Source organism: Orcinus orca, chromosome 5 (assembly GCF_937001465.1).
Source record: "Orcinus orca chromosome 5, mOrcOrc1.1, whole genome shotgun sequence".
In the NCBI taxonomy this organism is placed as follows: domain Eukaryota; kingdom Metazoa; phylum Chordata; class Mammalia; order Artiodactyla; family Delphinidae; genus Orcinus; species Orcinus orca.
Window position 1 is genome coordinate 65606143 of NC_064563.1, and position 27847 is coordinate 65633989.

At 44.3% G+C, this 27847-nt stretch overlaps 1 protein-coding gene across 3 annotated transcripts in view; it reads right to left on the reverse strand.

Moving 5' to 3' along the window:
• Nucleotides 1-27847, reverse strand: part of KLHL6 (kelch like family member 6) — a 58302-nt gene that overhangs the window by 17139 nt on the left and 13316 nt on the right. For all 3 annotated transcript variants that reach the window (XR_004476041.2, XR_004476040.2, XM_004278405.4), the window contains exons 2-3: nucleotides 19543-19708; nucleotides 1589-2038 (exon numbers count right to left, since the gene is read on the reverse strand). Coding sequence is in view for 1 of the 3 variants with exons in the window: in XM_004278405.4 (XP_004278453.1) it covers nucleotides 1589-2038; nucleotides 19543-19708 (616 nt within the window). In the remaining 2 variants the exon portion in view is untranslated. The remainder of the gene's footprint in view (nucleotides 1-1588; nucleotides 2039-19542; nucleotides 19709-27847) is intronic.

Genomic DNA, 27847 nt, shown 5'->3' on the forward strand with positions numbered 1-27847 from the left:
CCAAAGCTCATTCTAGAAGAAATAGATAATGTGAATAGCCTCTTGTATCTATATAGCTATTAAAGAAATACAATTTGTAGTTTGAAGTTTAAAACCTTCTCACATACACAAAAAATTCCTCCTGGTTCTGATAGCATCACTGATAAATTCTACCAAATATTTAAGGATGTGTTTGCAGAGTGAATAAGTGACAATGGATCTGAGGACAACACAGAATTAGAAAAGGACAGACAGAAAAGAAGGGGCTCCCAAGTGGCCTCTGAAAGACAATTCCTAAACTATTTTGGCTAATATTTCTACCAATGGCCTAATGAAGAAGGCTTGGTAGCCAACCTCAGAACCATTGTATAGTGGTATACACGTATGGCTGTTCATGTGTACAAACGTAACAAACTGCCCCTCTATCATTACTTAATGATTATTTTGTTCCTCTCCACTAAGCCTATTCTTGTCTTTATAAAGTTCTGAATACAACCTTTCTTCAGGAATTGTTAAGGAGAACCAGGTAGATACAAGTGATATGTTTATTCACTATCTTGGTACCCATTTATTCATTCAACAAACATTAACCAATCCCTTGTTATATACCAAGGACTCTCCTAAGGTCTGGATGAAAAGTCCAATAAGACATATTTCCTACCGTAACAACCTCCCTGTCTAGAGATATTTACAGATGAGGAATTCAACGGTTAACATGCAGTGGTTGGTGCTATGACAGAGCAATGCTCCAGTGCTATGAGACTGACAGAGGCCTCTGGAGAAGGTGATGCCTAAACTGAGTTTTGAAGCTGGAGCAGAAGTTAACTTGATGAAGAAGAGGAAAAAGTCATTTGAGCCGCACCTGCATTAGCCTGAAGGCTGAAAAAGCGTGTCCGCTTTGGGGAATTACAAGCAGTACACTCAGACTGTAGCAGGAGAGAGAGGTTGCAGATGACACTAGAGCAGCGAGCAAGAGACCAGGCTCAGAGAGTTTAGGCAGAAGTGTGGGCTTTATCCTGAAAGTGGTGGGGAGCCAGTGAAGAGGCTAAGCCCAGGAGTGAAATGATTAGGCTTGAGTTTTAGATCACCCAGCTGATGAATGAATTGCAGGGCGGCCAGATTGGGGGCAGAAAGCTGAGTTTTGAGGAATTCTCAGAGGTTCAGGAAGGAAATAATGAGAGTCTGAACCTAGGTAATGTCAGGGGAGATATAAGAGTCTCAAGGTTTCCCCAGAGTGGACAAACTGGGAAAGCAGCAGCCCTGTGGAATGGCAACTGGACAGGGCACACTCCCTTCATGTGTGTGTCTCCCCCACCAAACTCCCGCCCTTACACAACCGGAAAGGGGAAGGATGTGCCAGGCATGGTGCTGGGTGATTTCCAGATCTCACCTAATTCTCTCAGTAGCTGTCTACCATGTAGTATTATCGGCATTTTACAGATCAGAGATCCAGGGCTTCTGGAACTGCCTGACTCAAACTATAAACATCTACAGCATCTACTTCTTGATGCCCTAATGATTTGTGAGCCAGTCTCACCTGTATCTCTGGGAGGTCTGCTAATTCCTTCACTTCGCTGGTTATATACGGCATCTCTCATCATCAACTCACCTCATTGCCAGAAAGGTGGTACATCCTGGCTTCCTGTAGCAGCGGGAAGACCTCTGGGCATTGTCTGATGAGAGGATCCGCTTCCACCATCTCCACAAAGTACCATGGGTCCAGAAGCGGCAAGCGCACGTTCTCCAGGACATAGGGGAGCAAGCAGAGTCGTTCTGACTGTTTGTGCCTGACCCAGCTCATCACAGTCTCAAACACCTGAGACTCTTCTGTCACATAAAGGTCATCGCTCTTCAAGATGTGGTACAGGGTATCCACAGGAAGTTCAAGGAACTCTTCGGAGTTCAGGATCTGCACAAAGTTCTGGATGATGTAACTTTGAACCTGCTTCTTTAGACTGTCCAAGGAATGTGTGTCTGCCAGCCTCAGTATTCCAACACAGTTTTCTGGGTTCAAGGCTTCTGTGAGGAAGCTCGCACAGGCATCCACCATCCGCAGGAACTAAGAGAACAGAAGGGCAGCAAATCAGGCCAGAAAATGACTAGTCCACAAGGAGGTTTATCAGTGAGTTGTGTGTAGTAGCAAAAATTTAGAAACAACCTTAGTAACCCAAAGTAGAGGACTAGCTAAATAAATGAAAATATATTCATATTTTTGACAGCTGTATGGTCATTAAGAAAGCATGTTGTAGAAGAATAGTAAATGACATGGAAAATGTTCATAAGGTATTGAGTTGAAAAATCCATTCACTGAATCTTGATCAAGTGTCTAGATTTAATCAGCAACTTACAGGAAACATAGGGGAAAGAGGAACATGTTAAATGACACCACGTGAATACAATTAGCAAAACCCAGACTGTGGGAAACTCTACAGAGCAACCAGTTGGGTTTCTTCAACAAATACATCAAAAGGGGAAAGAGGAAAAGGGGGGTGGGGCAGCGAGGGAGAGCCGGAGCACAAAAAGAGATTTAAGAGATATATCAACCTACTACAAAGTATGCAGCTTATTTGGATCCCTGACTTAAACAAAATTTTAGAAGAGAAATGTTTACAGTGACCAACATTTGGTGATATGAGGCAATTATTATTAATTGTAAGTGTGGTAACCGTGTTGTGGTTTTGCTTGAAGAAAACTCATCTTTTGGAGCTATATACTGAAATATTTTCAGGTGAAATGAGAAGGCACTTCACAAAATCATACATACATTATGATCCTCTTTTTATAAAGAAAAATATATATTGAATATAGGCATAAAAAAATACTGAAGGATATAAACCCAAATATTAACAGTTGTTAATCTCTGTGTATCAGGTATCTTGGGACAAATTATGCTGCAGTAACAAACAACCCTCAAATCTCACGGGCTCACAACAATAAATGTTATTTCTCACTCACATTACAGGGCTCACAGGGCTTCAGTCCAAGACCAAGGATGATGGAAAAGCTCTTGACATGCCAGTTTTGTGACAGAAGGAGAAAAAAGATGGCAAACTACACAAAGGCTCTTAAAACTTTTGCTGAGAGGTGGCACATGCCATTTCCACTCACACTTAACTGGCCAGAGTAAGTCACGGGGCAAAATTTGTTGTCAAGGCAACAATAATCCTCCCACAGAAACAGGTCCCATAGGAATAGATGGAATATACTGTATAAATAATACAAGGCACCACACTCTGTAATAACACTATGAGATTTTTTTTTCTTTTTTTTCCTTTTTTCTTTTATTTATTTATTTGGCCGAGCAGTGCAGCATGTGGGATCTCAGTTCCCCGACCAGGGATTGAACCTGTGCCCCCTTCATTGGAAGCATGGAGTCTTAACCACTGGACTGCCAGGGAAGTTCCGAGATTTTCTTTTCTTATTTTGTTTATTTATATACTTTTTAAATCTTCTAAAATGAATAAGTAACACTTTTGTAATAAAAAATTAATTTGTAAAATTGGCTTCCATGACTTATTTTTAAATTATCATCATCTTCATAAGAATATGAGTCCCATATGCGTATATAGCACTTTACAACTTACAAAGCCCTTTTGTATTCATCATATTATTTAATACTCATTTTACAGATAAGATGTCTCAAATGCACCTGTCCATTCTATTTGCTGCTCTCTGGAGCTCAGCTTTGAAAGAGTTTAACTTCCTACCTTCCCTCCTTGTCCACTGGGCCCTTTAGAGGGTCAAGTTGTCAATGTTCTTGGTTTGATCAGTTAGAAGAAGGATGGAAAGAGGGAGGCTGAGGGGACAGGGCCTGTTGGGGAGGGGTGGTCTGAAGACGGGGCCTACTAAGAGTACAGATGGGCAGGCCTGACCAAGTGGGAGGGTGCAGCCTGCAGAGGAGAAACTCTAATGACAGGAGCTGGGGGTGGTAGGGTTATGGGTCCTGAAGGGAGGGGACAGGACTGGTCTGAGGGTGGACCATATTGACTTAGGTTTTGTTCTTCACTCCAGAGCATTCTAGGGGCCACACGTCCCTAATATGGGGGGATCAATCCCAATTGCAAAATATTATCTTACCCTGTCAGACCACACTTTTCAATTGTCAATTCAGAAAACACTGACCTGATGGTCAATGTTGCAGAACGCCTAAATTCTGCTTCAGACCACCCTGTGAGCTGGCCCCAACGGCCTGCAGATCTGCTCCTCGCATGAGCAACTGAGGAAACAGTTGAGACTGAGAAATCTAACACCTGTTTAGTTGTTTGCAGATTTTCAGTTCAAAGAGTAAAAATATAAAACCGAGACCAAGGCTCGCTGAGCCCTCAGAAGCTGTAACCAGAGCCCTCTGCGGCTCTGCCCACAGAGACATCATGAGGGCTGAAAGGGAACTCACTTAGACGGCAGCCTCCAGAGCAGAATGGCAGGTACGCCTTGCCAGCATTTGCCTGAGAAAAAGATGATATGAAAATCAAAGAGATTTTCTAAATATGTAGACTGGCCCTGGGAGGCCCCCTAAGAACCTGGTAACAAGGTTGCCTCTGGGAAGTGGAACTGGTGGGCGGAGTGAGGGTAGACAGGGAGAATTACTTCTCACTGTTTACCTTTTTGTACCCCAATTGGGTGCCATGTGGAGGAATTATCTATTTAAAATAAATGACATTTCTCACAAGTAGAGAAAATACTAGAAGGGAATACATCAAAATGCTAATAGTGGTTATTTCAATAGAGTTTTGTAGATAAAGTTATTACAGTAATTTGTTTTTTAGACCTTGCTGCACAGACCAAGTTTTCTACACTGAGCATGAAGTTGCTTTTAAAATCAGGAAAAAATAAAATAAATACTTTCTTGTGATTTTCAAGTACACAATGAGAAAATAAAATAAAATGTAAAAAAAAAAAAAAGTGCACATACTAGGAGTGCACAGCCTAACCAGCTCATTTAACACAACAGCACTATAAAGTAGATATTTATTATCACTGCTGTTTTATAGATGAGGAACAGATTCAGAGAAGTGAGGTAATTTCCCCAGAGACTTACAATGAGAGGCAGAGCTAAAATTTGAAATAATCTTTCTCAGTCCAAAAATGCATGTTTTTACATTATTTCAAGTTGCCTCCGGTCAAATAGTGTGTGCACAGGACAAGGGCTCGGCAGATGCCGAGGGTCATTTGCACACTTCACTGGAAAACTCAGATGGTCTGATCTGTCCAGACCGAGGAAGCCCTGGCTGATAAGATGCCAGTTGCTACCCCTGTGTGATAAACACCAATGAGCAAAGAAGGGAACAAGGAAGGAGAATAGAATCAAGTACCAAAGCTCCCACGTGTGAACAACAGTGACCCAGACGTGTCTCTCCCCACTCAGAAACCATTCATCCACCTGTTCTTTTCCCTAATATGTATTGAACATTATTAGATCATAGGCCCTCAACCAGGGCTGGGGGTACAGAGGGGAGCAGAAAGAGACACAGTGCCTGTGCTCATCTGAGAAGGTAGACCAGTGCGGGAGGCAAGCAGGAATCAAATAATCACATGGAATGTGTAGAGTTACAGCTAGGATAAACACTATGTAACAGTTCAGTGATTCCACTGCCTGGACTGAGAAAGTCCACTCCTACCCCTCAAGCTGTGCCCAGTGTGGCTCTAAGTCAGCACTGGGACTCTCCCTGATGGAGTCACACCTGTCTACTCACCTTCTCCAAATAGCCCTAAGCTCACCTGTCACAGTGCCTTTCTATGCTCACACCATTTCCTCAGCCAGGACTACCTTTGTCCCTCATTACTACCTGCTAAAATCCTGCTTTCCTCACCCAAGCAAGTCTGACTCTGGGGCCCCACTTTTAAAGAAAGGACTCAGGATAGCTTATCCTAATTGCAACTGAGAACTCCCCTTTTAAGTATACCTCAAAAGGAAGGAAGAGTGAGTACCATGGCCATCACTTTATCTACAGGGCTGTTTCCTTCATTCAGAGTTGTTAGATCTGGGACCAACGGATGCTCCAGAGAGTTTATGAACCCCTACATTGTATGCAAACATTTGTTTGCACATGTGACATTTTTCTGGGAATTGTGTTTGCAGGAGACACTGGGTGGCTCTCTGGTATCCATCCACCCAGAGGACAAAGCCAATACAAGAGGGAGAGCCAACCTGAAGGACCAGAAAGACACAGAGCCAGAGTCTTAATCAGACTGTGCTTTGAGCCTTCCCTGCCTCTGGACATTTAAAATTCTGGGTCGATACTTGGTTAAGAAGGAAGAAGGAGAATGGAAGAGAAGGGAAGGGAAAAGAAGTGGAGAAATCCTACCTATTCATGAAGTTCTTTCTGAAAAGCCATTTCCTCCTTCATGGTTTCTTCAATTGCCCAACATGGAATCAATTCCTCCCTCCTCTGGGCTCTACTAGGCAACTCACTTGCCCCTCTAGCAGAACACTGTACTGCCTTGTACTATGGTCAAGTATCTCAAGGGCAGGTTCTAGGTCATCCGTGTGTTTTTATTTCCAGGAGCACCTAGCACAAACTCTGGCAAAAGGAGAGAAAGAAGGGAAGGAGAGAGAGAGAAAGAAAATATTTTTCAGATACCTAGTAGGTACCAAGATCTATACTAGACAATTTCCCTTCCATTATTTTGTTTAACAAATAAATTTTATTTTTTAATGAATATATTTTAAGTAGGTATTAATATTGCCATTTGTACAGAGGAGGAAATAGAGAATTCAGAGTTGAGTGTGTTGCCCAAGGTCACACAGCTGGTAGGTGGTAGAAGTGATACTGGAGATCACCTGGCTAATTTTTCTCACTGAGCATCACCTTGCCTTTGTGACTGTTGCATTGTTGAGCTAACAAAATTCCAGGAGAGTCTGAAGAGGCCTTATAAGGAGAAGAGTGAGTGGGGGTTCTCCAAGTTGCCTACATTCCCTCCAAAATATGCTTCAAAAACACTTTTGAGTGCGAGGGTTGTGTAGGGCAGCATCATGGAATACCAACCAATGGCTGGGAAACTGCTGATGTGCAAGGCAGTCATGGGGACAAGAACTTGTTCTCTTTAAAAATATCTGGTTTTGGGCTTCACTGGTGGCGCAGTGGTTGGGAGTCTGCCTGCCGGTGCAGGGGACACGGGTTCGTGCCCCGGTCCGGGAAGATCCCACATGCCACAGGGCGGCTGCGCCCGTGAGCCATGGCCGCTGAGCCTACGCGTCCAGAGCCTGTTGCTCTGCAACGGGAGAGACCACAGCAGTATCTGAGAGGCCCGCGTATCGCAAAAAAAAAAAAAAATCTGGTTTTGCTTCTTCATATTTAAGATTATTTAGGACTTTAGGGTAAGTTTTCTGTCTCAGCCTGTTCCAATGACACATGAACTTGTTTATTAAAGCTGAGTGATGATAGATAATGGCAACAGTCAACTTCCTATTTGGGAGAACATGTGAGTAAAAATTTACACCCAGGCACCTGACTCTAACAGGGAGACTAAAAATACAATGAAAGAAACCACTTGAAACATGGCTGCAGTTCCCATGAGAAATGTCTGCCTCAAAGAGAGCGCATCCCTCCCTCCCCATCTCTACTGCCCCTCTTCTGCTTCCCTTTATGCTCTCCAAAACCAGGCATCCTAAAGAACTTCACCACTGTAATTCCACATCTCACTAGAGGTTCCTTCCACTCCAGAATAACTGAAGTACTATTTTGGTCCAAATCAGGAATTCTATTGACCATAGTCCCTACGTGGCCTTGGAGTCCTTGCAAAGGGTCTATAAAGACATTGATATTCTTACCTTCAAGTCCCAACAAATCAGTATATGTGAAGAGTGTGTTAGCTGTTGATGAGATGAATAAAATTCAAATTTATTTGAGAGTGTTTCTGAATTCATTGTGAACTTTTGTCACTATTTTTATCTTCCCAGACAATAGATACTAAACGTAAAGCCATTCTCTTGTGAGGTCTGTATTGGTATTAAAGAGGGGTCTTCATACAAATTGTAAATTACCACTGATCCTAATCTTCCACCTTTGCCTCTCCCTCCCTCTCAAGCCAGACACCCACTCTGTGGGAATACACTCTCCCACCCCTCGGATGGCCTCTGCTCCCTCCAGACTTTCAGTCCTTCCTCTAGACTTGACTGAAAGGTCTGCTAGTTCCTGGAAGCTATACAGGGTGGGCAGGAAAGGAAGGAGCTAAGACCTGCGAAAGGCCCACTCACTAAGGGGGGCAGGTGCTGGGGGACTGGGGCACTTAGAGGTGCACCTACCTCAGAAGTGGAATCAGAGGGAAAGGGGAGGGGCAGTGCCCAAGGGTGTGGCAAGTTTGGTAGAGACTCAGGCAACAGACAGCCCCTGAGTTCCCGGAGGACATAGCGGGGGCCCCAACAGGCTAGCAGGGTGCAACAGGGGATATATGTGGGCTACACTAAAATTCAAGGGGATACATGTGGGTCACACTAAGATTCAAGGGGCAAGTCACAGCTGCGGCTTAGTGACTCAGCCCAGGGAGAGGGTGAAGGCCAGGGAGGGACATCATTGAAAGGATTAAATAGAATGATTGTGTCTGGGACGGGGTTGAGGCTCAGGATGTTGGGGAGTTGAGTATCTGTGCATGTGTGTGTGTGTGTGTGTGTGTGTGGACACATGTGTAGGGCACAGAAGAAAGTACCTAAGCAGGAGCCAAGTCCTGAGAAGCAGGTCTATGAATGCAGACAGCTGCAATAGGTGGGGTAGCAGGTAGAGAAGGTGAAACCTTAAGTCTTTGCTTACAAGTTCCTTCTGCCTGGAATACGTTTCTCCAAACTCAACTGCCACTTGTTGAAATCCTACCCATTCTATGAAGTCCACCTCCTTCAGAGCCAGAAATTTCTCAATGTCTACATTCTGCCTTGGGGTCTGGAAGCTCATTGGGAATCCTCGTTTTTGAGGCTTCAAGGGTAGTAAATGGAGGCAGGTACAGGAGCCGGAAGTTCTGGGCTTAGACCCCAGATCAAAGCTCCACCACTTGATGAGCTGGACTCTCTCTGAGCCACAGTCTCCTTATCTGGAAAGTGTTGGGAATAATAAACCCACCTTACAGGCTCATTAGGAGGGTATTACCTGGCTTGCTCACTGTCAGAAATACTGTCAATATCAAATGGGATCATGTAGGGGAAAGAACATGATAAATTGCTACTTAAATGTGATCTATATTTACAATTTTCATCTTTATTTCCCCCGATAGCGTCTCACAAAGTGCCTTGAACGTAGCAGATACTCAGTACTTTGTGGTAGTTAGGTAGCAGAAAAAGTCAGAATCTGGTAGCAACGTGGATTGTATTACAGCTAAAACCCCACATCCCACTTCCTTATTCCACGATCTATAAACAGCAACTAGGGCATTCCAGGCTTACTTACTCAGGGAAGGGTGAAAGGGTAGATGAAAGAAGACAATTTTGGCTTTTGTGTTTCTAAATACACTTTTAGAACTTACACTAGAAAAATAGTTTTGAAATACCGATTAGTGGTAATAACCGGGCCCTTTGACCTTCAAAATCTAGAATCCTAAAGAGTGTGTGCAAAAGTTTATGCCAAAACAGTAGAAATAGGAGAATGGATGATAATATAAGAGTCAGCTTTTCCCACACTGGAGGAAATAACAATTCTCAGGCCTGAAAGAGAGAGGAGAAACGGGGAGTCTAGTAACGGAGTGAGAAGCAGGTGTGGGTCCCTGGGAGGATCCCTCTGTCTCAATGCAGGCCAGAACTCCAGAGTAAGGGGGACGCTGGAAGCCCTTAGAGGCTGTGGATATGAGAACAAAAGAACATGTACCCTGACTGCCGAGATGAAATCAGAAAAGCAGCAGGCCAGTAGAGCAGCAGCAGAAGAGAAACTGCAGTGTGTTGTTTCTAGACAAAGCGGGCCTAGGGCAGTTGCTCCGAGTTCCCTACAGCTCCTGATCGGCACAGGAGAGGAAATGGATGCTTCTTGTGTTGCCCCTGAGAGGGACATGGAAATACTGAGAGGATTGGCAGGCCTGAAGAGGCCTTGAAAACAGGACAGAGAAAATGCAAAATGACCAGCAAGGACTGATGGCCAGAACCAGGTGGGACTGGCGACTTTCAGTTGATGCCAGTGGGGAAGGGGCTGATGATCAAGAGAGAGACCGATGGGAATGTAGACACTCCAGGAGGTGCCAGCATGGACCCATATGCGAATGTGCACGGTAAACCTGAGCCAGATGCCCCTTTCTACAATGTTCTGGCACTGTATAAATGCACCCTGCAACTATATAAGCAGCCCAAATCCTGAACTGATAAGGCTCTCCTGAAGTGGGTTGTCATTAAGTTGCCTACAGCCTCTGCCACTGGTAGAATGGGAAGCTCAGAATAGAGATTAAGTTCGATGCTAGAAAAATGATAGGTTTAGAAAGACAAATATCATCTGATATCACTTATATGTGGAATCTAAAAAAATGATACAAATGACCTTATTTACAAAACAGAAATAGACTCATAGACATAGAAAACAAACTTATGGTTACCAAAGGGGATGGGGAGTGTGGGGAGAGATAAGTTAGGAGTTTGGGATTAACATATACACACTTCTATATATAAAATAGGTAATCAACAAGGACCTACTGTATAGCACAGGGAACTATACTCAATATCTTGTAATAACCTATAATGGAAAAGAATCTGAAAAAGAATATATATATATACACATATATATGTATAACTGAATCACTTTGCTGTACCCTTGAAACTAACACACTATAAATTAACTGTATTTCAATAATAAATTAAAAAACACAAAAAAAGAAAAAGAATAGGTTAATTCACACTTTTTTTTTTGCATACCTGAGTTTGTAGCCTAAGATTTAGACCCCTATACTAATTGGAATTCAAGAACAATACAAAATTTAAAAACAGGCAAAACTAATCCATGGTGGCATGGCTAGAGTAGTAGTTACCCCTGGGGAGATACTTCCTGGGGAGGGCATGAGGGAGCATTTTGAGATGCCAGGAATGCTCTAGAGCTTGATCTGGGTGGTAGTTACAAGGTTCTATACCTATATAAGAAAAATCATCAAGCTGTACACTTAAGATATGCACATTTTACTGAACGTAAGTTATGCCTAAAAATTTAAAAGAGCAAACATTGAGATCAAACACAGAAATGCAAAGTTAAGAGAGATACTCTGTGGGCAGCAGCAGGCTCACTGGGGAGACACCTGGTAACCCCAAGTGTCCAAGATTCCCCAGAGGGAGTTGGGTGAAAGGGTTTGCAGCTGTGCTGGTCACAGAGCACCATACTAAAGGCCCCAGCTGCCTTCAGGATCATGGCTTGTTTCAGGCCTCGCTCTGAGGGGTGGATACAGTATGTGTGGTGAAGAACACACAGGCTATGCACAGGAGTTAACTCAGGCTCCTCCTTCTCATTAGCCGTGAAACCCGGAGCATTTCCTTAGCATTGTTGAATCTTATTTCCCTCGTCTATAAATTGGGGGTAAAAATACCTACCTCATTTTAAATGAGATAATACAGGCAAAATAGTTGTTCTGAAATACTCTGAAAATGGCAACCGTTACTGTCCTGTAGACCCAGGAAATTAACCCTGATTTCTTAACACTCACAGTAGCCACACAGTATCACTGATTGACAAGGGGAATGTGTGGGAGAGGGTGCATCAGACAGTAAACAGGTTGATTTTATCTGGATGGTGGTAAAGAAAGCATTGGGTTGGTTTTCTTGCCTAGATCAACCGGCTATTCTGATGTTGAGTAGACATCATCTGTGGGTCCCTGTCAACAAGAACAGAAATTCATCTGTACCTTACAGTAATGGGACCTACTTTTACCTAGGTGCCTGCCTCTTAGTAGGTGCTTAAAAATGAACAAGTATCAGTATTAGCCTGTGGAATACTTCCTCCTCTACTAGCTCATGGCATTTCCAAGAGCCAGAATTGGGCTTCTTAGTGTCCTGTTGTAGGAGGTCAGGCAAATTTTGATGGCATCTTGAGCAGGTCCTCATATTCAGCTGGTGATGAACCAGAGCACCACATATTCACTGGCTCAACATGGTACATTTATGTACCATGTTCCAAGTACTGGGAAGCCAAGACGCCAACCCAGGCTATCAAGTCAGCCACTGACCACATGGCTCCCTCATCATACAGGTCTCACCAGCATCCATCCTGTCATTAGCAAAAGATACAATAGGAAAATAAGCAATGCCAGGACTTTCACCAAAGTCCCCTCAGACTGCCACCATGATGAAAGTTACATCACCTCCCCATGGGGTGCTGTGAAGACACCACATGGGTCTTCTCAGGCTCGGCCCAGGTGATCAGGCTGCCACTCCGACATCCCTCTTTCTTTCCTCACTTCAGCCGTAGGGACTCAGCCTGACCTCCTTTTTCATCCAAGCCCCTTCTAACCAGCTGCTCTGTATCTCGGGGATCCTTCCATCTAAGACCAAATGCAGGATGAGTATGGTCTCCCTGACCTCACATCTTCTTGCTGCCCTGAAGATAAGCTCACAAGCCCTCATTCTTTCATGAGGTTTTAATAATAAAAATGAAACTAACAGATAAGGCAAACTTCCCCAAACAAACATGGCAAAGTCCTCCAAGATTAAAAAATTGCCCAAGTTTTTATAGTCATGGTCCCTGATCTGTAGTTTCTGACCACCTGGCTTATGTAGAGCTCAGAAGCCTAGAAGTCCAGTTAAGGCAAGGGAGGGACATTTGCTTCTCTGGAGCCTCCACTGGGTGACAAGCATCTTAAAATCCCTGCCTCACATGTGAACAGGTTACTTGGGCCTTTTCTCTTAGGTGCTTCTCTTACTTTTACCTTCCCCAAAACTACTTAGAGAAAATATGTTCCTCACCAAAACTGGCTACTAAATTATAGCCAGGTTACTGCAAATCTCCTCAAGTGGGCAGATCATGCAGTACCTAACACACCCAAAGTTCCCTCCAAAGAAACTGTCTGGCCCTATGCCATACCTCACTGGACCAATGGGCCCTTGACCCAAGGGCAATCCGTGTTAACAGGCTAGCCACTCGTGAAGTGGCCTCATGTGAAAACTCTTTTCAAAGAGCCATAGTGGTGATTGGCTTGGTCAACTGAATTCTCCCTTCTGCCTTTCTGGACTGGGAAATCCTGAGAGAGAAGCAATCAGTGTTTAACAGGAAGAGATTAAGAGGAGGCCTGAGAAGAGAAGCAGAAAATGAGAGAGCAGCTGAGCCATATCAAAGGTGTGAAAATTAAGAAACCTTTACTACTGGATGTCACAGGGAAACCAAGATAATCTGATTCCCGCTGATTTCGGTTCCACAAAGGTGGTATTGGCTTCTGTGGAGGTTCTAAAATGACAAAATAAAATGCCAACTCTGGCACACTTTCCCTGAAAGGCAGGTATTATTGTCATCCTAATTTTACAAATGAGAAAGCTGAGTTTCAGAAAATTTAAGTAACTTGTCCACAGCTACATAGCAAATAAGTGACTGAACGGGGATATAAACCCAGGTTCTGCCTGACTCCAAAGCCCACGTTCTTTCTGTTCCACCACCCTGCCTTATAAGAGACCATTACAGATAACTGTATATGTTTGACATCTAGAGAGACCCCAACGATATTATCCAGCATTGAAAAGAACAAGACAGGGCTTCCCTGGTGGCGCAGTGGTTGAGAGTCCGCCTGCCGATGCAGGGGACACAGGTTTGTGCCCCTGTCCGGGAGGATCCCACATGCTGCGGAGCGGCTGGGCCCGTGAGCCATGGCCGCTGAGCCTGCACGTCCGAAGCCTGTGCCCCACGACGGGAGAGGCCACAACAGTGAGAGGCCCACATACCGCAAAAAAAAAAAAAAAAGAAAAGAAAAGAACAGGACAGCTCTACACATGCTGACCTGTAACAACCTCCAAAACTTATCGTGAAGCTAAATAAAGCAAGACATCAAAATAGAGTGTTTACTGTGCCAACATTTGTGTTTAAAAAATGGAGGCAATGAGTGAGTGATAGATGCACAGATACACTGTACGTGCATAGAACAGGAAGGACAGCAAGACAGGAAAAAGGAAGCTAAGAGTGAAGATGGCAAATGTTTCACTGTATCTCCTTATATTTCTGAATTTAGAACGGGCATATGTCTTATCCATCCAAAAGAGTAAATAATATTTTAAAACCACAGAGTGATTTCAACAACCTATAAACATCTGTCCCTTATGGTGCCTTCAGGCATGAAAATATTCCCAGTTTTCTATGTCTGAGACTTCAAAGCAAGTAGCCCAGAAACAATATCAGTCAGAAAGCGAGTTAAACAGATGTCCAAAAGCTCACGGTACTCTTCTCTTATTTTCATAAGAATTAACACTCACAGGAAAATGAATAAAATAGCTTCAGAGAGAAACTATTTTTTGCCAAGAAAGTAAATAAGATTTGGAAAATTTTGAGGTGAGGGATTACCAGAATAGGAGAGTCAACAATAAACAAAGCTTGCTGTAGTTCTATATTGTCTCCATCTTCCTCTTCAATCCCTCTCATTAAAGCTCATTAAACTCTCCACTGAAGCTCACCACTTGGAGAAAATGAAAAGAAGAAGAAGACGGAGAAGACAAAACTTTATGCCAAAATAATCTCCAGGTATATTAAAGATTTAGGTATCAAATCTGTAGATGTAAAAAGATTAAATGAACTTATAAGTGAGTAAGTACATAATCAAGCAATGGGGAAGGTCTTTCTAAAAAGGCAAACCAAAGGCAAAAACCATCAAGGAGATGATCAATAAACCTGACTAAATACTAGTTTTAAGCTTTGTACATTAAAAAACTATAACTAACAATTATGAGTCATATTACCAATGGAAAATATTTGCAACAGTATTACAAAAGATTAGAGTCTTTACTATCTAAACGGTTTTTATAGGTCTCTTGAAAAATCACCCAAAACTGAAAGGAGAACAAGAAACAGAAACACAAACTCCATCCACAATGAAAACAAGAGACATCAGTAACCCCAAACCACACAATATAAAGACTGGTAAGTGACTTTGCTGAGAGGACAGAGGTCACACTAAGTTTTTCCCTCAGAATCCAAAAAAGTAGGAATATTAAAGTCCCCCCAAACCAGGAAGACCAGGGTAGGTGGGAGCTGACAGCAGGGAGTTGGTTTAAGAAGTTAAGCCTCTTGGTTCTCCTCCTTACTTCTTGCAGTCTAACAACTCCCACTTCCACTGGAAAAGACGATTTATCCTGTGGAGAAACCAGACCAGAAAGGTTCTGGACTCAGGGACACCAGAAACTGAAGAAGACGCATGAGGACATCTTACTTAAAATACAGGGGTTAAGCAAAGATTTGCACACACACCTACACCTACGTAACCGGTCCAGAATACATGCAGTTGACTTATAACCCCCGGCAAAAGACTGAATGATCTTTATCTGGAGAAACTGAACAGGCCTAGGAAAAGTTCAGCAACTACTGACATTTAAGGAGCCCAAATAAAAAAACTGGCAGGCCACCTGATAACCCTAGTAAAACTCTCTAGTCTGCTCGCTTCCCATTCTACTCCATGTGCACTGAGTTGAACCTAGTATATTACGGCCTCAATATAAAATATGACTGGATAGCAAGGGTATTTGAAGAAACCCTCTGTAGTAGTTGAATGGTGGCTCCCCAAAATATATGTCAACGTCTTAATCCCAAGAATCTGTGACCGTTACCTTATATGGCAAAAGAGTAAATGTTACTTTACATGGCACGAGGCATGACTAGGTCAAGTAGCATGAGAGGAGAAGCTTACCTGGTGGGCCCTACATGCAATCACATATATCTTTATAAAACACAGACACACAGGACACACAGAAGAGGAGGAGACAATGTGACATGACAGCAGAGATTGGAGTGGAGTGAAGAGATGTCAAAAAGCCACCAGAAACTGGAAGAGGGCAAAGAACAGGTTCTCCGTTAGAGTCTCCACAGGGAGTATGGCCCTGCTGACACTTTGATTTTGGACTTCCGTCCTCCAGAACTGTGACAGAATAAATTTCTGTTGCTTTAAGCCACGCAGTTTGTGGTAATTTGTTATGGTAGCAGTCCTAGGAAACTGATACGCCCTCTAAGATGAAAGCTGGAGACCTAAGCAAACACACAGAGTAAAGGAACTCAAAAGAAAGAGAAGGCAGAAGAAAACTTCAAACATATTATAATAGTCTCCAAGAAATAAGAATAGGAATCTATTAAAATAAATAGCAAGGATATGGTGGCAGAAATTAAAAACTCACAGAAGAGTTGAAATATACAGTTGAGGAAATCTCCTAGAAAGTAGAACAGAAAGGTCATTAGGAAAGAAAAGACAAGAAAAAAATTGAATTCAGAAGGTGCAACACTTAACTAATAATAGTTCCAGAGCACAGAATAGATAAAAGAGTTGGAAGAAAAGCATCAAAGAGAAAATACAAGAAAAGTTCCCAGAATTGAAAGACATGAATCTCCCAATAGAAGAAACAAATATAATAAGTGAAAAAAGACCCACAGCAATTGTAAGTGCTGTTGCAGAAATGAATCTATTGACATAAAAAAAAAAGATGATATACAATATGGATGAAATAGATGAAAAAACACGTGTCCAGTGGTAACCTATTCTTACAAAATATGTACATAATAGATAACAATATAGAGCACTGCCTTCAAAATGTCAAAGAAAATTATTTTCAACCTTGAATTTTATACCCAGGCAAAATATCAATCAAATATGAAGGGAAAAGAAAAATATTTTTAGACATTTAAGTCTCAAAAAATTTCTCTCTTAAACACTCTTTCATTGTAAGATATTAAAGATTGTGATCCATAAAAAAGTGGGAGTATACAAGAAAGAAGATATGGGATCCAGGAAGAGAAAATCCAACTTAGAAATGAGGTAAAAGGAACTCCCAGTATGACAGCAAAGGTAACTCCCAGGATAACAACTGTGCAACAGGCCTAGAGAGTGACCAGTTAAAATTAGAGCAGGAGGAGAGAGGGAAAAGAAGTTATCTAAAATTGATGCCTCAAGAGATAACAGTGTACACAAATCATTTAGAAATCTGGAAGTAGATAAAAGAAGAAACATTTAAAAACATGTGAAAGTAATTGTTCCAGAAGAGTGAGCTGAAGGAGGGGGTGGGAATAGGAGATTACTTCTTCATTTTAAGACTTTTAGCTATAGTTTACTTTTTAAGCTTGTATTAGTTTCGTACAGCCGTCACAACAAATTACCACAAACTTGGCAATTTAACCAACCAGAAATTTATTCTCTCACAGTTTTGGTAGTCAGAGGTCTGAAATCAAGTTGTCAGTAGAGTTGGCTCTCTCTGCAGGCTCTGAAGGAGATTCCTTTCCATGTCTGTCTCCTATCTTCTCTCTCCTTGGTATTCCCTGGTTTGGTTGTTTTACTGACAAGGAAACTGGAGCACAGCAAAATTATGAAATACACCCAAAGTCACACAGCCAATAAGTGGTGGAGCTGGCATTTAAATCCAGCAGTCTGGCTCCAAGCTGTGCTATTACCACCCTGCTAGCTGCCTCTGTATAATCAATGCACAGAAAAGGACCCAGAAGTGTATATACTAAGGAAGCTGCCATATTGCCTCTGAATAGAAAGAGGTTGTAGGTAATTTTTATGTTCTTTTTGCTTGTATGGATTTCTAATTTTCTGAAATGAGTTTGTAATGTTATTACAATTTATAAATATTAAAACCTGCATTTTAAAAACAACATTATCTCCTCAGCCTATCATATAAGACCTACTTTCAGTTAGTGGGAAAAACAGGAGACCTTGTTACTAGATCCAACGCTGTCACTCAAGGCACACAGTAAGTGCTCAATACAATTTGTATTCATTAAGCATCTACTCTGGTGTCAGACACTGTACTTGAAGCTTAATAAATGCTATTGCTATTATTATTGTCAGTGTTACCTGTCCATCTTTAGACAAGTCAACAACACTTTCTGGACCCCAGGAAAGGATATTAGCATGAAGGTAACAATGACAACTGTGGTTTGATTGAATTATGGTGAATGGGGTGATTCTGCTCAAGCTTATTGGTCCTTTGGGGGGAAGCAGTGAAGAAGGGATACTTGCCTTGTAAGAGAAATTTCCCCAAAAGCATAAAAGCTGATCTAGAGAGAGTCCCTTCCATAACACTAGAAGGATTTCCCTGAAGTTAGACTGGTGGAATAGTGGGTAGAGGGGATGAGTTGGGGATGTTGAGCCTGAGGTTGCTGAGCCCCTCCCTCTACATAACAAAGGAAGTTTCCCTGCCAGTGAATAAGGCTGAGGGTTTAAGCAGATAAGGAGAGAGAAAGGACAAGGGGCTGGGTGAACAGGTGGTAACTGACTTGGCCACATTGCCAGGTAAGGCGTGACCGGTCCTTTGGGAAGTAACTTGTTCTGTATCTTTAAAATGCCCTGAGGAAACTGAGACAAAATTGGCTAACACTGCAGAAACCCATTACTCAGAATCATCAGTGCTCTTCCATGGTTGATTTTTCTCCCTCTTTACACTTTCCCTTCCTTGCTGGGCTTCCTAAATCCTGCCTAGACTCCAGCCTCACAAAGATAATCCAATTGCCCATGATCTTGACCCTAGACTCCTCTTTCCCCACCTTCCCAGACTTTGTTTTCTGTTCTTTTCAACTGCTGGCCTACTGATGATCCAAGAGGATGCCAACTCCCAAACTCCCAAACCATGGACAAGATCTGATGCTTGTCTTCAGTCCCTGGGAATGACCTGGCCTGTCCCTGGACTCTGTTTATCATAAATCTCAACATCCTCAGTGGGATAATCTCTGTCATAACCCAATGGAACTGAGCTCAAGGTACAATCTTAGACCTAGGCAAAGATGGTAACTCAAGCTGGATCTCCTGTGATAATTGTGGATGCAATTGATGTAATCTGTGGGTCTAATTATTTTATGAAGCTAACTATAATTATTATAATCAGACTGAAACACAGTTAAATGCAAACAATAAAGCTTAATTCTGAGGGTTCTCTATTCATCTTCCATGACACCCCTCATGAGAAGTGCTCTTCTTTCACACCCACCACAAATTGCTGAGCAGCAAAGTCCCTGCTTCCCCTGGAATCTAGACACTGCTCCCTGAGAGGCTGCCCAGTATAGTGGCATACATGTGGCCCCTGGGCTCAGAAAGCCCAGGGTTCAAATCACAGCCTTGTGTCTTATTCTCTATGTGCCTTGCTTTCCCCACCCGCAAAGTAGGGGAAAGTGACTATCTCCCTGGGTTGTGCTAAGGAGTAGAAGGTACATATATGAATTGGTGACTTCAGTCCCCACTCCAATTAGGCTTCTATACATTGTAGTCATTGTTCCTGGAGTCAGGAACCAAGTGTAGGTTCTAGGCACCAAGCTCCCCTGGCTTCATCGCATTAAGGGGTCAATGACTCAGCTCTCCACTCCCCGGGAAATTTCAAGTAAGCACAAGCCCAGCTAAGTGTGTATGTGTGTCCCAGGTACAGGCCTGGGAGCCAGGCCAGGCAGGTCTCCAGAGAACTGCTGCTTTTTTCTCTCCAGAGGAGAGCACTGGGCCTGTTTGTTCACACACCTGGAAAAGGTTAGCAGCTTCCAGGACCCGCTGGACATTCTGCTTGGTGATCAGCGCCTTGCTGGTGTACGTGTAGTTCAGAAGAGTGTGCATGGTCTCCGCGTCGACCCCTTTGATGATGATCCTCTCCTCATACTTTTCCTTTAAATCATTGCAGAACATGGCCCTGGGAGAGAGATATGTGAATGTGAGTCCAACCGTGACCGTTGGTTCCAAATCTAAACAGACCCCCTTCAGACCTGTCTGCCCCCATGGGACAGTGAGGTTCCCAAGGTCGGAACCTGGGGCGATTGCTCTCCATCCCTCAGCACCCAGGACCCACCAGACGTTCCATGAATGCTTACTGAACTAATGTGTCCTGCTCTGCTAGGCCCAAGTGTCGTCCCCAAGGCAGTCCCAGGCAGGAAGAAAGACATTAAGAAAAGAGAGAGAGAAAGAGAGGAAGAAATCACTGAGAAAAAAGAGAGAGGAAGAAATCACTTGACAAGCTGATTTTTTTTTGTTTATTATTTTTGTCTCTGTTGGGTCTTTGTTGCTGGGCGCAGGCTTTCTCTAGTTGCGGCGCGCAGGCTTTCTCTAGTTGCGGCGAGCGGGGGCTACTCTTCGTTGCGGTGCGCAGGCTTCTTATTGCGGTGGCTTCTCTTGTTGCGGAGCACGGGCTCTAGGCGTGCGGGCTTCAGTAGCTGTGGCTCGTGGGCTCAGTAGTTGTGGTGCACGGGCTTCGTTGCTCTGCGGCATGTGGGATCTTCCCAGACCAGGGCTCGAACCTGTGTCCCCTGCATTGGCAGGCGGATTCTTAACCACTGCGCCACCAGGGAAGCCCCGACAAGCTGATGTTTGAACCTGTTGTTTTAGCCCATGAGGTCTTCTCCCCTGGGTCTCCCTCTGCCCTTCTTCCTGTTTTTTTTTTTTTTTTTTTTGCGGTACGCGGGCCTCTCACTGTTGTGGTCTCTCCCGTTGCGGAGCACAGGCTCCGGACGCGCAGGCTCAGTGGCCATGGCTCACGGGCCCAGCCGCTCCGCCGCATGTGGGATCTTCCTGGACCGGGGCACGAACCCGTGTCCCCTGCATCGGCAGGCGGACTCTCAACCACTGCGCCGCCAGGGAAGCCCCCCTGTCTTTGTTTTAATAATAATAATCTTCCTACCTTTCTCCCTCCTCTTCTCTCCTCTCTCAGCTGGCCTCTTCCCCCTCCCCAACAAGAATATGACAGCATGACACAGAGAGCAAATGTGAATTCTGCAAAGTTAACAAATGCCAGCCTGGAACCAGAGGAGCAGTGGTGTCATTTGGGCAGACGACTGATTTACAAGGCAGTTTTTTCAGCCATAAAGTCTCTTGGCCAGAGGGGCACAGAGCCATCTGTGGAACCACACATGTTGTAAAGTGAGGTCATGAAGCACTCACCTGGCTGCCTCCTGATTCCACAGCAAACCCTGCCATCACGGCAACCACACAATTTCTTCCCAGCTCAGCCCGTCTTCCTGGGAGGAGTCGGACAACCTCACTCCCTAAACCTCCCTTTGTTTGAGTCTCTAGAGCAGAGCTGCCCAATAGAAATATGATGCAAGCTGTATGTGTAATTTAAGATTTTCTAGTAACCATAATTGTTACATAAAAATAAGAGATAAAATTAATTTTAATCTTTTATTTAACCTAATACATACAGAAATATTATCATGTCAACAGGTAGTAAATATTTTTGGTTATTAATGAGATAAGTTACATTCTTTTTTTTCATACTAAGTCTTCAAAATCCCTCGGGTATACCTTACACTTAAAGCACATCTCAATCCAGACCAGCTATAATTCATACGCTCAATAGCCACATGTGGCTAGTGGCCACTGTAGTAGGCAGCGCAGCTCCAGAGCATCAGTCCTGAACTCTGCTGTTGGGTCACCCGGATCTGCAATCATCTCAGGGGGTAAAGTGGATGTTACCCACATGAATGTCGTGTACATGAATATATGAGTAACAGGACATTTAGCAGGAGAGGGTGGGCAGTGATGATGGGGTGAAATGAAGCTTCATGTACCTGAGGCAACATATCAGTGGAATCCTACCAAAGTGAAATTTAGAAGTACCCCTTCACCTAAAATGTGATTTTAAAATTAGTAAAAGGTGAATTTCGTTGAATCTGCATGATCTCAAACATTCTAATGAAAACTGAAAAAGTCTACTGTAGAGATGTTTTAATATTAAATGAGATAGGTATATAAATGGTCTCATTCAATGCCTTGCACTTCAAGGGGCTCTTCTGAAGCCTATGTATTTTGGGGGATCCATGTGACATGATTATTGGGATCTCTGGGATCATTTGGACTCTTGATCAGGCTGTCACTGCTAGACACACCTTCTGAATTCTCTTGGAATCAGTCACTGAATAACATCCTGGCCCAGCTCAGCCAATACTTAACTGGGTGTCTGGAATCCCCTGAAGCCAACCCTCAATAGCTAGTGGTGTGTTATAGGGGAATGGGGGAGCAAGATGAGGGAGGGGAGGAGGCCAAGCAAAACAGAAGTCATACAGAAAGTCACTTTGGCCTAGTCCTGCAAGGGACCTCTGGAGAATACATTCCAGAATTGTCCCCAAAAGAGGCAAAGAAGCTGGGCTGTGATACTCCAGCACCTTGTGACAGTCTTAGTTACAGGCCACCCCAGAAGTAGGTAAATTCTCACGCCCTTCTGGTTTTTTTTTTTTTTTTTGGCGATACGCGGGCCTCTCACTGTTGTGGCCTCTCCCGTTGCGGAGCACAGGCTCCAGACGCGCAGGCTCAGCGGCCATGGCTCACGGGCCCAGCCGCTCCACGGCATGCGGGATCCTCGCAGACTGGGCACGAACCCGCAATCCCTGCAACGGCAGGCGGACTCCCAACCACTGCGCCACCAGGGAAGCCCACCTTCTGGGTTTTGATGTGTGTGGGTGTGCCTGTGCACAAGCAGCGTGATTCCAGGAGCCTAGAGGAGGGTGGGAAGAAGCGCTGCAGTGCCGGCTTTTGGAAGGTGGAGGGGCTGGGCTGTCTAGGCTCTGACGCTAACTCACCACGTGACTTTGTACAAGGGAGCAAACCTCAGTTTCCTCTTCTGTGGAATGATATAACAATGGTCCTGACCCCAGTGAGCTGCTGGGAAGAATAAGATAATTACCACTCACCAAGTGGCTGGAACAATACCCAGCACTCACTAAGGGAAGGCGTCTCAGACCAGGTCAGAGGAATCTCGGCAGGCTGTGGGAGATACTCGGAGCAGGCAGCTGACTGCACTCTGACTCACAAGCCGGGACCTGCCAGCATTGGGCTTGGTCCAGTCAGGTCCCTGCACGGCTGTGCACCACCCATTCAGCATAGAGTTAGGGCTAGGGCCGCTCACAAACTTAGAGACATTAGCATGGTGTGGGCACACAGTAGGAGCTCAATAAATGTTCATGGGAGAGAGAGGAAAGGAAGTGCTCCAAAGACTGTCCTTCCTCTGGGGCTTTTCTGGCCTGGTTTGGGTCCCAAAGTCCCAGCATTTCTCTGCTTTCCTCTGAGACTTTTTCACTGATTTTCTGCCACCTAAATAAACTCTCCTGGGCCCCAGACACCATGCGGAACACAGATAACATGAAACTAAGGAGAAAACTACATATTTCTCATAGACCAAACTCCTAGGCCTCCTGCTGCTCTCTAGGAGATCCATGGATACACTTTAGCAAAGTTGGGAGCCCCTGGGCAAAATGGGCCATCCCTAGGTTTCCACTTTAATAACAGTAATCTCTCACATTTATGTGTATAGCCTTTGTAGGGCAAACAGCATCATCTCTTTTGATTATTATACCCATTTTATAGGTGATAGACTGAGGTAAAAGTTAAGTGAATTGCCTAGGACCCTACAGGTTGTCGGCAATAGAATGGGGACAAGAACCTAGGACTTTGGGCTCTTAATCTGGAGCTCACCAGTGCACTAAAATCAAGAAAATCAGCAGTAATTCAAAGCCATTTTTAGGGAGTCAAACTAAGTGTCAGCACTGAGTGAACCAGACCACATTTTGCTCCCCAAGAGCACAGGTGGGTTAGTTACTAACCATTTCCCCCTTAGCTTTTACAGGAGGTAAATAAAATTTTTGTGTAATAACAATATTTTCTAGACAGACACTGACCAAGTCTCATGAGATTCTTGTAAAACAGAGGTGGCTATGAAGATCCTCTTTTTACAGTTAGAAATAATCTCAGAGTAGGGAGTCAGTTGCCCAATACTTCAGCAGTGAGTCAGTGCCAATCCCAAAATAGAGCTCATCTCCCACAACAGCCATGAAGACAGCCATGGGCCCAATAGTCTCCTGGAATGAAGTCAGGCCATGGCCCCATCACTCTGCCTGGGCTTCGCTCCCCACCAAGCTCTGCCAACCTCACTCCCAACTTCATTCAGGTCTCTACTCAGATGTCCCCTCCTCAGGGTGACCATCCCTGACGCTCAGTCTAAGACAGTCACTCTCTAACATCATCTCTTTTGTTTTTCTTCATAACCCTGTAACAACCTGAAATTATATTACACATCTATTGTTAGCAAGTTTAATAATTGTCTCCCTGCTAGAATGTGAGCTGAGTGAGGGCAGGGGTTGTGCCATGTTCAATGCTATATCCCTGAGGCTAGAATAGTGCCTGGAACCTAGTAGAGACTCAGTAAATATCTGGAGAGAGAATAAATGAATGAATGAGCTTGTGCTTCTAGCCCTCGTATGTTTGCTTTCGACAGGAATCTGCACCTCCAAGAATTATCAAACACTCTCTGAAGCATGAGGCTGAAGAGGTTGCCCATAGAGAACCGAGTCTAGGGCCAGGAGCTTAAAGAGGACACACCCACACGAGAACTTTCCACTCACAAATTCAATGAGTTCTTGATGCTCCAACAGTTTCTAAATGTCGTCCACTCAGGATTTTTCAACAGCCCAGCTTCGCTATGGCCCACCCCCTCCCCAGGCCTCCACACCTGCCACTGAACTTCCTGCTTCCTGAACCTCTAACCCCAATCACAGTCCTATAAACAAATATTCACCTCCACCACCCCCACTCTCTCATTCTTAGACCAGCTCCACCCATGCTGACCCCTGCTCTGTTCATCTTCTAATCCCTTCGCCATCCCATTCGTACCAGGAGCTAACTCTTCTGCATCAGTGAGGTATTCAGGGTTGGAAATAGCTCTAACACTGGTTGCAGACTGAGTTAAATTCTACTTAAGGTTATATGTCTATATGTATACATTGGCTAAAAATATTTTTAAATTAGTAATCATGTGCTGCTCAATGAACATTATACTGTTAAGAAAGGATTATTGGATATAAACCCAATATGGCCAATCAAAGGGGATTCCACTCCAAAGGAAGCAGGGAGTCAGCAGATGCAAGGGTGACCTAGCAAGGGATGACATCACTATAGTCCCCCAGCACCTCTAAGCTGAAGACACCAAACCTTCCACCTGCCATTTCCTAAACAAAGGATGTATGTAGGCATTTGGCTCAGCCGAGTTTCTGACCTCAAGCTGTTCCCTAAGCCCTACCATGTAGACCCTGTCCCAACACATGAGTCCTGCCCACATCCTTGGCCTGCAGACACCCCAACCTCAAGGACAGTGGGTCTCAAAGTATATTCCATGGGTAGCTTGCATAAGAATTCCTGGGGTGTTTGCTAAGAATGCAGAATTCTGAACCTCACCCACCCTAGACCTACTGAATCAAAATCTCTGGCAGTGGGAATATGAATGTTATCTGGCTCACCCGGCCCCCGCCCATAATTGTTTTGCAAACCAAAGTTTAAGAACCAATGCCGTAGAGGGAGGTCACCTCACTTTCCAACCCAGCTCCCCTTGGTTCACCCTGAGAATGAGGAGATTGGACAAAGGTCCAGGTCGAGGAAACTGGCTGTGGTTCTGGGACAGACATGTCCTTGAAAGTCTTCCCTCCCTGTAGATGCTCATCTTCTGAGATCCAGCCCTCCTAGAATTTCATGAGGCCTAGGGCTGGCCCCCAAATTGGAAGTGGGGATGGGGGTAGTACTCCTCTTCCCCTTCCCAACCTGGTGGGGTTTTAGATGGAAGCAGGTCTTGTCCTGGCCTCTTAAGTCTTTCTCTAACTTAGCTGTTTATACAGAGCCCCTGCAGCTTATATTCAAGTAACCCATTTCATTAGATCTAGTAGTTCTGAAACAGGATGTGGTGGCAAAACCCTATAGTCACAAACAGTGCACAATTCCCTGTTCTTAATCTGCTGTGCACATGCGAATCTCACACACCTGGAGGGATGCCTTCAGAGGATTGGGAGGTTCATGGGCACCTCTCTTTCCACTCCAGAGACATGAGTAACAGCACTTTGTTGTCTCTCTCTGGGGCCTGGAGTCAGCTCCCTGAATTCACAGCTGCTGGCTCAGTATTTGCTCCAAGCTGACAGACGAGCTGGAACCCCAGAGCTGCCCCCGCCTGACTCTAAACATCATCAGACCTCAAAAGAACTGCCTCTACTAAGCTCCTTGCCCAAGTTCACCGTTCCTCAAGGATGCTGAACATGTACCCCTAGGGAACCAGAACGCCAGCCATGTTTCTATAGAATCAGAGTCCCTCTCAGCCCTACTGGACCATTGCTGAGGCCTCTGCATGCCGTGGATGGCCTCAGCCCATCCAAATTTGAAGACAGACCCTGTCTGTCTGCAGGGTCAGACAGGCTCAACATCAGTCACAGCAAATGCTTGTGGCCAGAATTCAGCAATGATTCAGCCACAAAGACATAACGGGAAGTTCTTGCTTTGGCTGCCCAACATCATTCCTAATCACTTTAGGAGGAACCAGATTTTCCTTTGGGGAACGACCCCTCCTGCAATACCAGTCTGGTAGGATGTCTCCCAAGCCACAGTGATTGGGTCACAGATGGGCCCAGGAAGAAGCCAGTCCAATTGAAGCCAATTCCAGAACTTTCTCTGGAATTATTGGGAAAGAGAAGCTCTCTTCCCACTGCAGTTGCTGAGCTGAGAGAAATAAAAGTTCAGAGCTGCTGGAGACCTTCTTGCTTCCATGTGTGAAGACCCCCCTGAGAGAGAGAGACCAACACAAAGGAGAGACAAGAGACAGACTGTGAAACTGAGCCCTGATGACATTATATGAGCACAATGGTCCAACTAACCCTGAAACCAATACCACTGGACTTTTAAATCATGTGAGCAAATAAATTCTTTTTTTATATGCTTGAACCAATTGGAACTGAATATCTGCCATTTGCAATGCACAGTCCTGACCGACACAACTGGACAAGAGAAATCCTGAATAAAAACTGGGACCAAATGCTAAAGACGACTAAATAAAAAGTGCCCAGAAAAAGAAACGTTAAAGTACTCTCAACATTGCTATACAAGGCTCTTCACAGTCTGATCTGTGCACCCACTTCCCCATCCCATGATGTATCAATAGCTAGCAGTTTCCAACATGTGCCTCTGTTTACAACAACACCTTTGGGCTGCAGACAGGACTCTCTATGTACACTCTATAGGGCCTATTTTTGTGTGTGTGTGTTTTTTTTTTTTTTTTTTTTGCAGTACGCGGGCCTCTCACTGTTGTGGCCTCTCCCGTTGCGGAGCACAAGCTCTGGATGCGCAGGCTCAGTGGCCATGGCTCACGGGCTTAGCCGCTCCACGGCATGTGGGATCTTCCCAGACCGGGGCACGAACCCGTGTCCCCTGCATCGGCAGGCAGACTCTCAACAACTGCGCCACCAGGGAAGCCCTATAGGGCCTATTTTTAATGTGTCTTTTCCCTCTATTAGATTCATGAGGATCTTAATGGCAAGGGTTGGATTTTATTTCTCTCTCACTTCTTATTTACTGGCCCACAGTAGGCACTCAATATTTGTTGGATGGATGGATGGATGAAAAGGAAGCTACACGTGCAGCTCAGTCCTATACTTGCTCCTGTAGGCCAAGTAGACTCCCCTTGTCTCCAAACCCACATTTCTCCTCTAACTGCCATGAGAATAAATAACAAGGACCTCCAAGACCAATTGACTGGAGCAAAGTATGTGTGTGAAGAACTATATTCTCCAGTGATTTTCTAAATCAGAACCCCAAGCCCACGGTGTTTATCCTAAGCCTTCCTACCTGAGATTCTACATTACAAAACATGGTGGTTGTTCTTCACTTTAATTTGCTTTTGCACATCTTCCACTTCCTTGCCCAAAGGTGAAACCTGGCTTCTGCTAACGAAACACTGCTTCCCTCACAACCCCCTTCAATGAGGTCTGCTCTGATTCTCACTTCCCTTAGTCTGGGAGTCAACATTTGTGCCTAC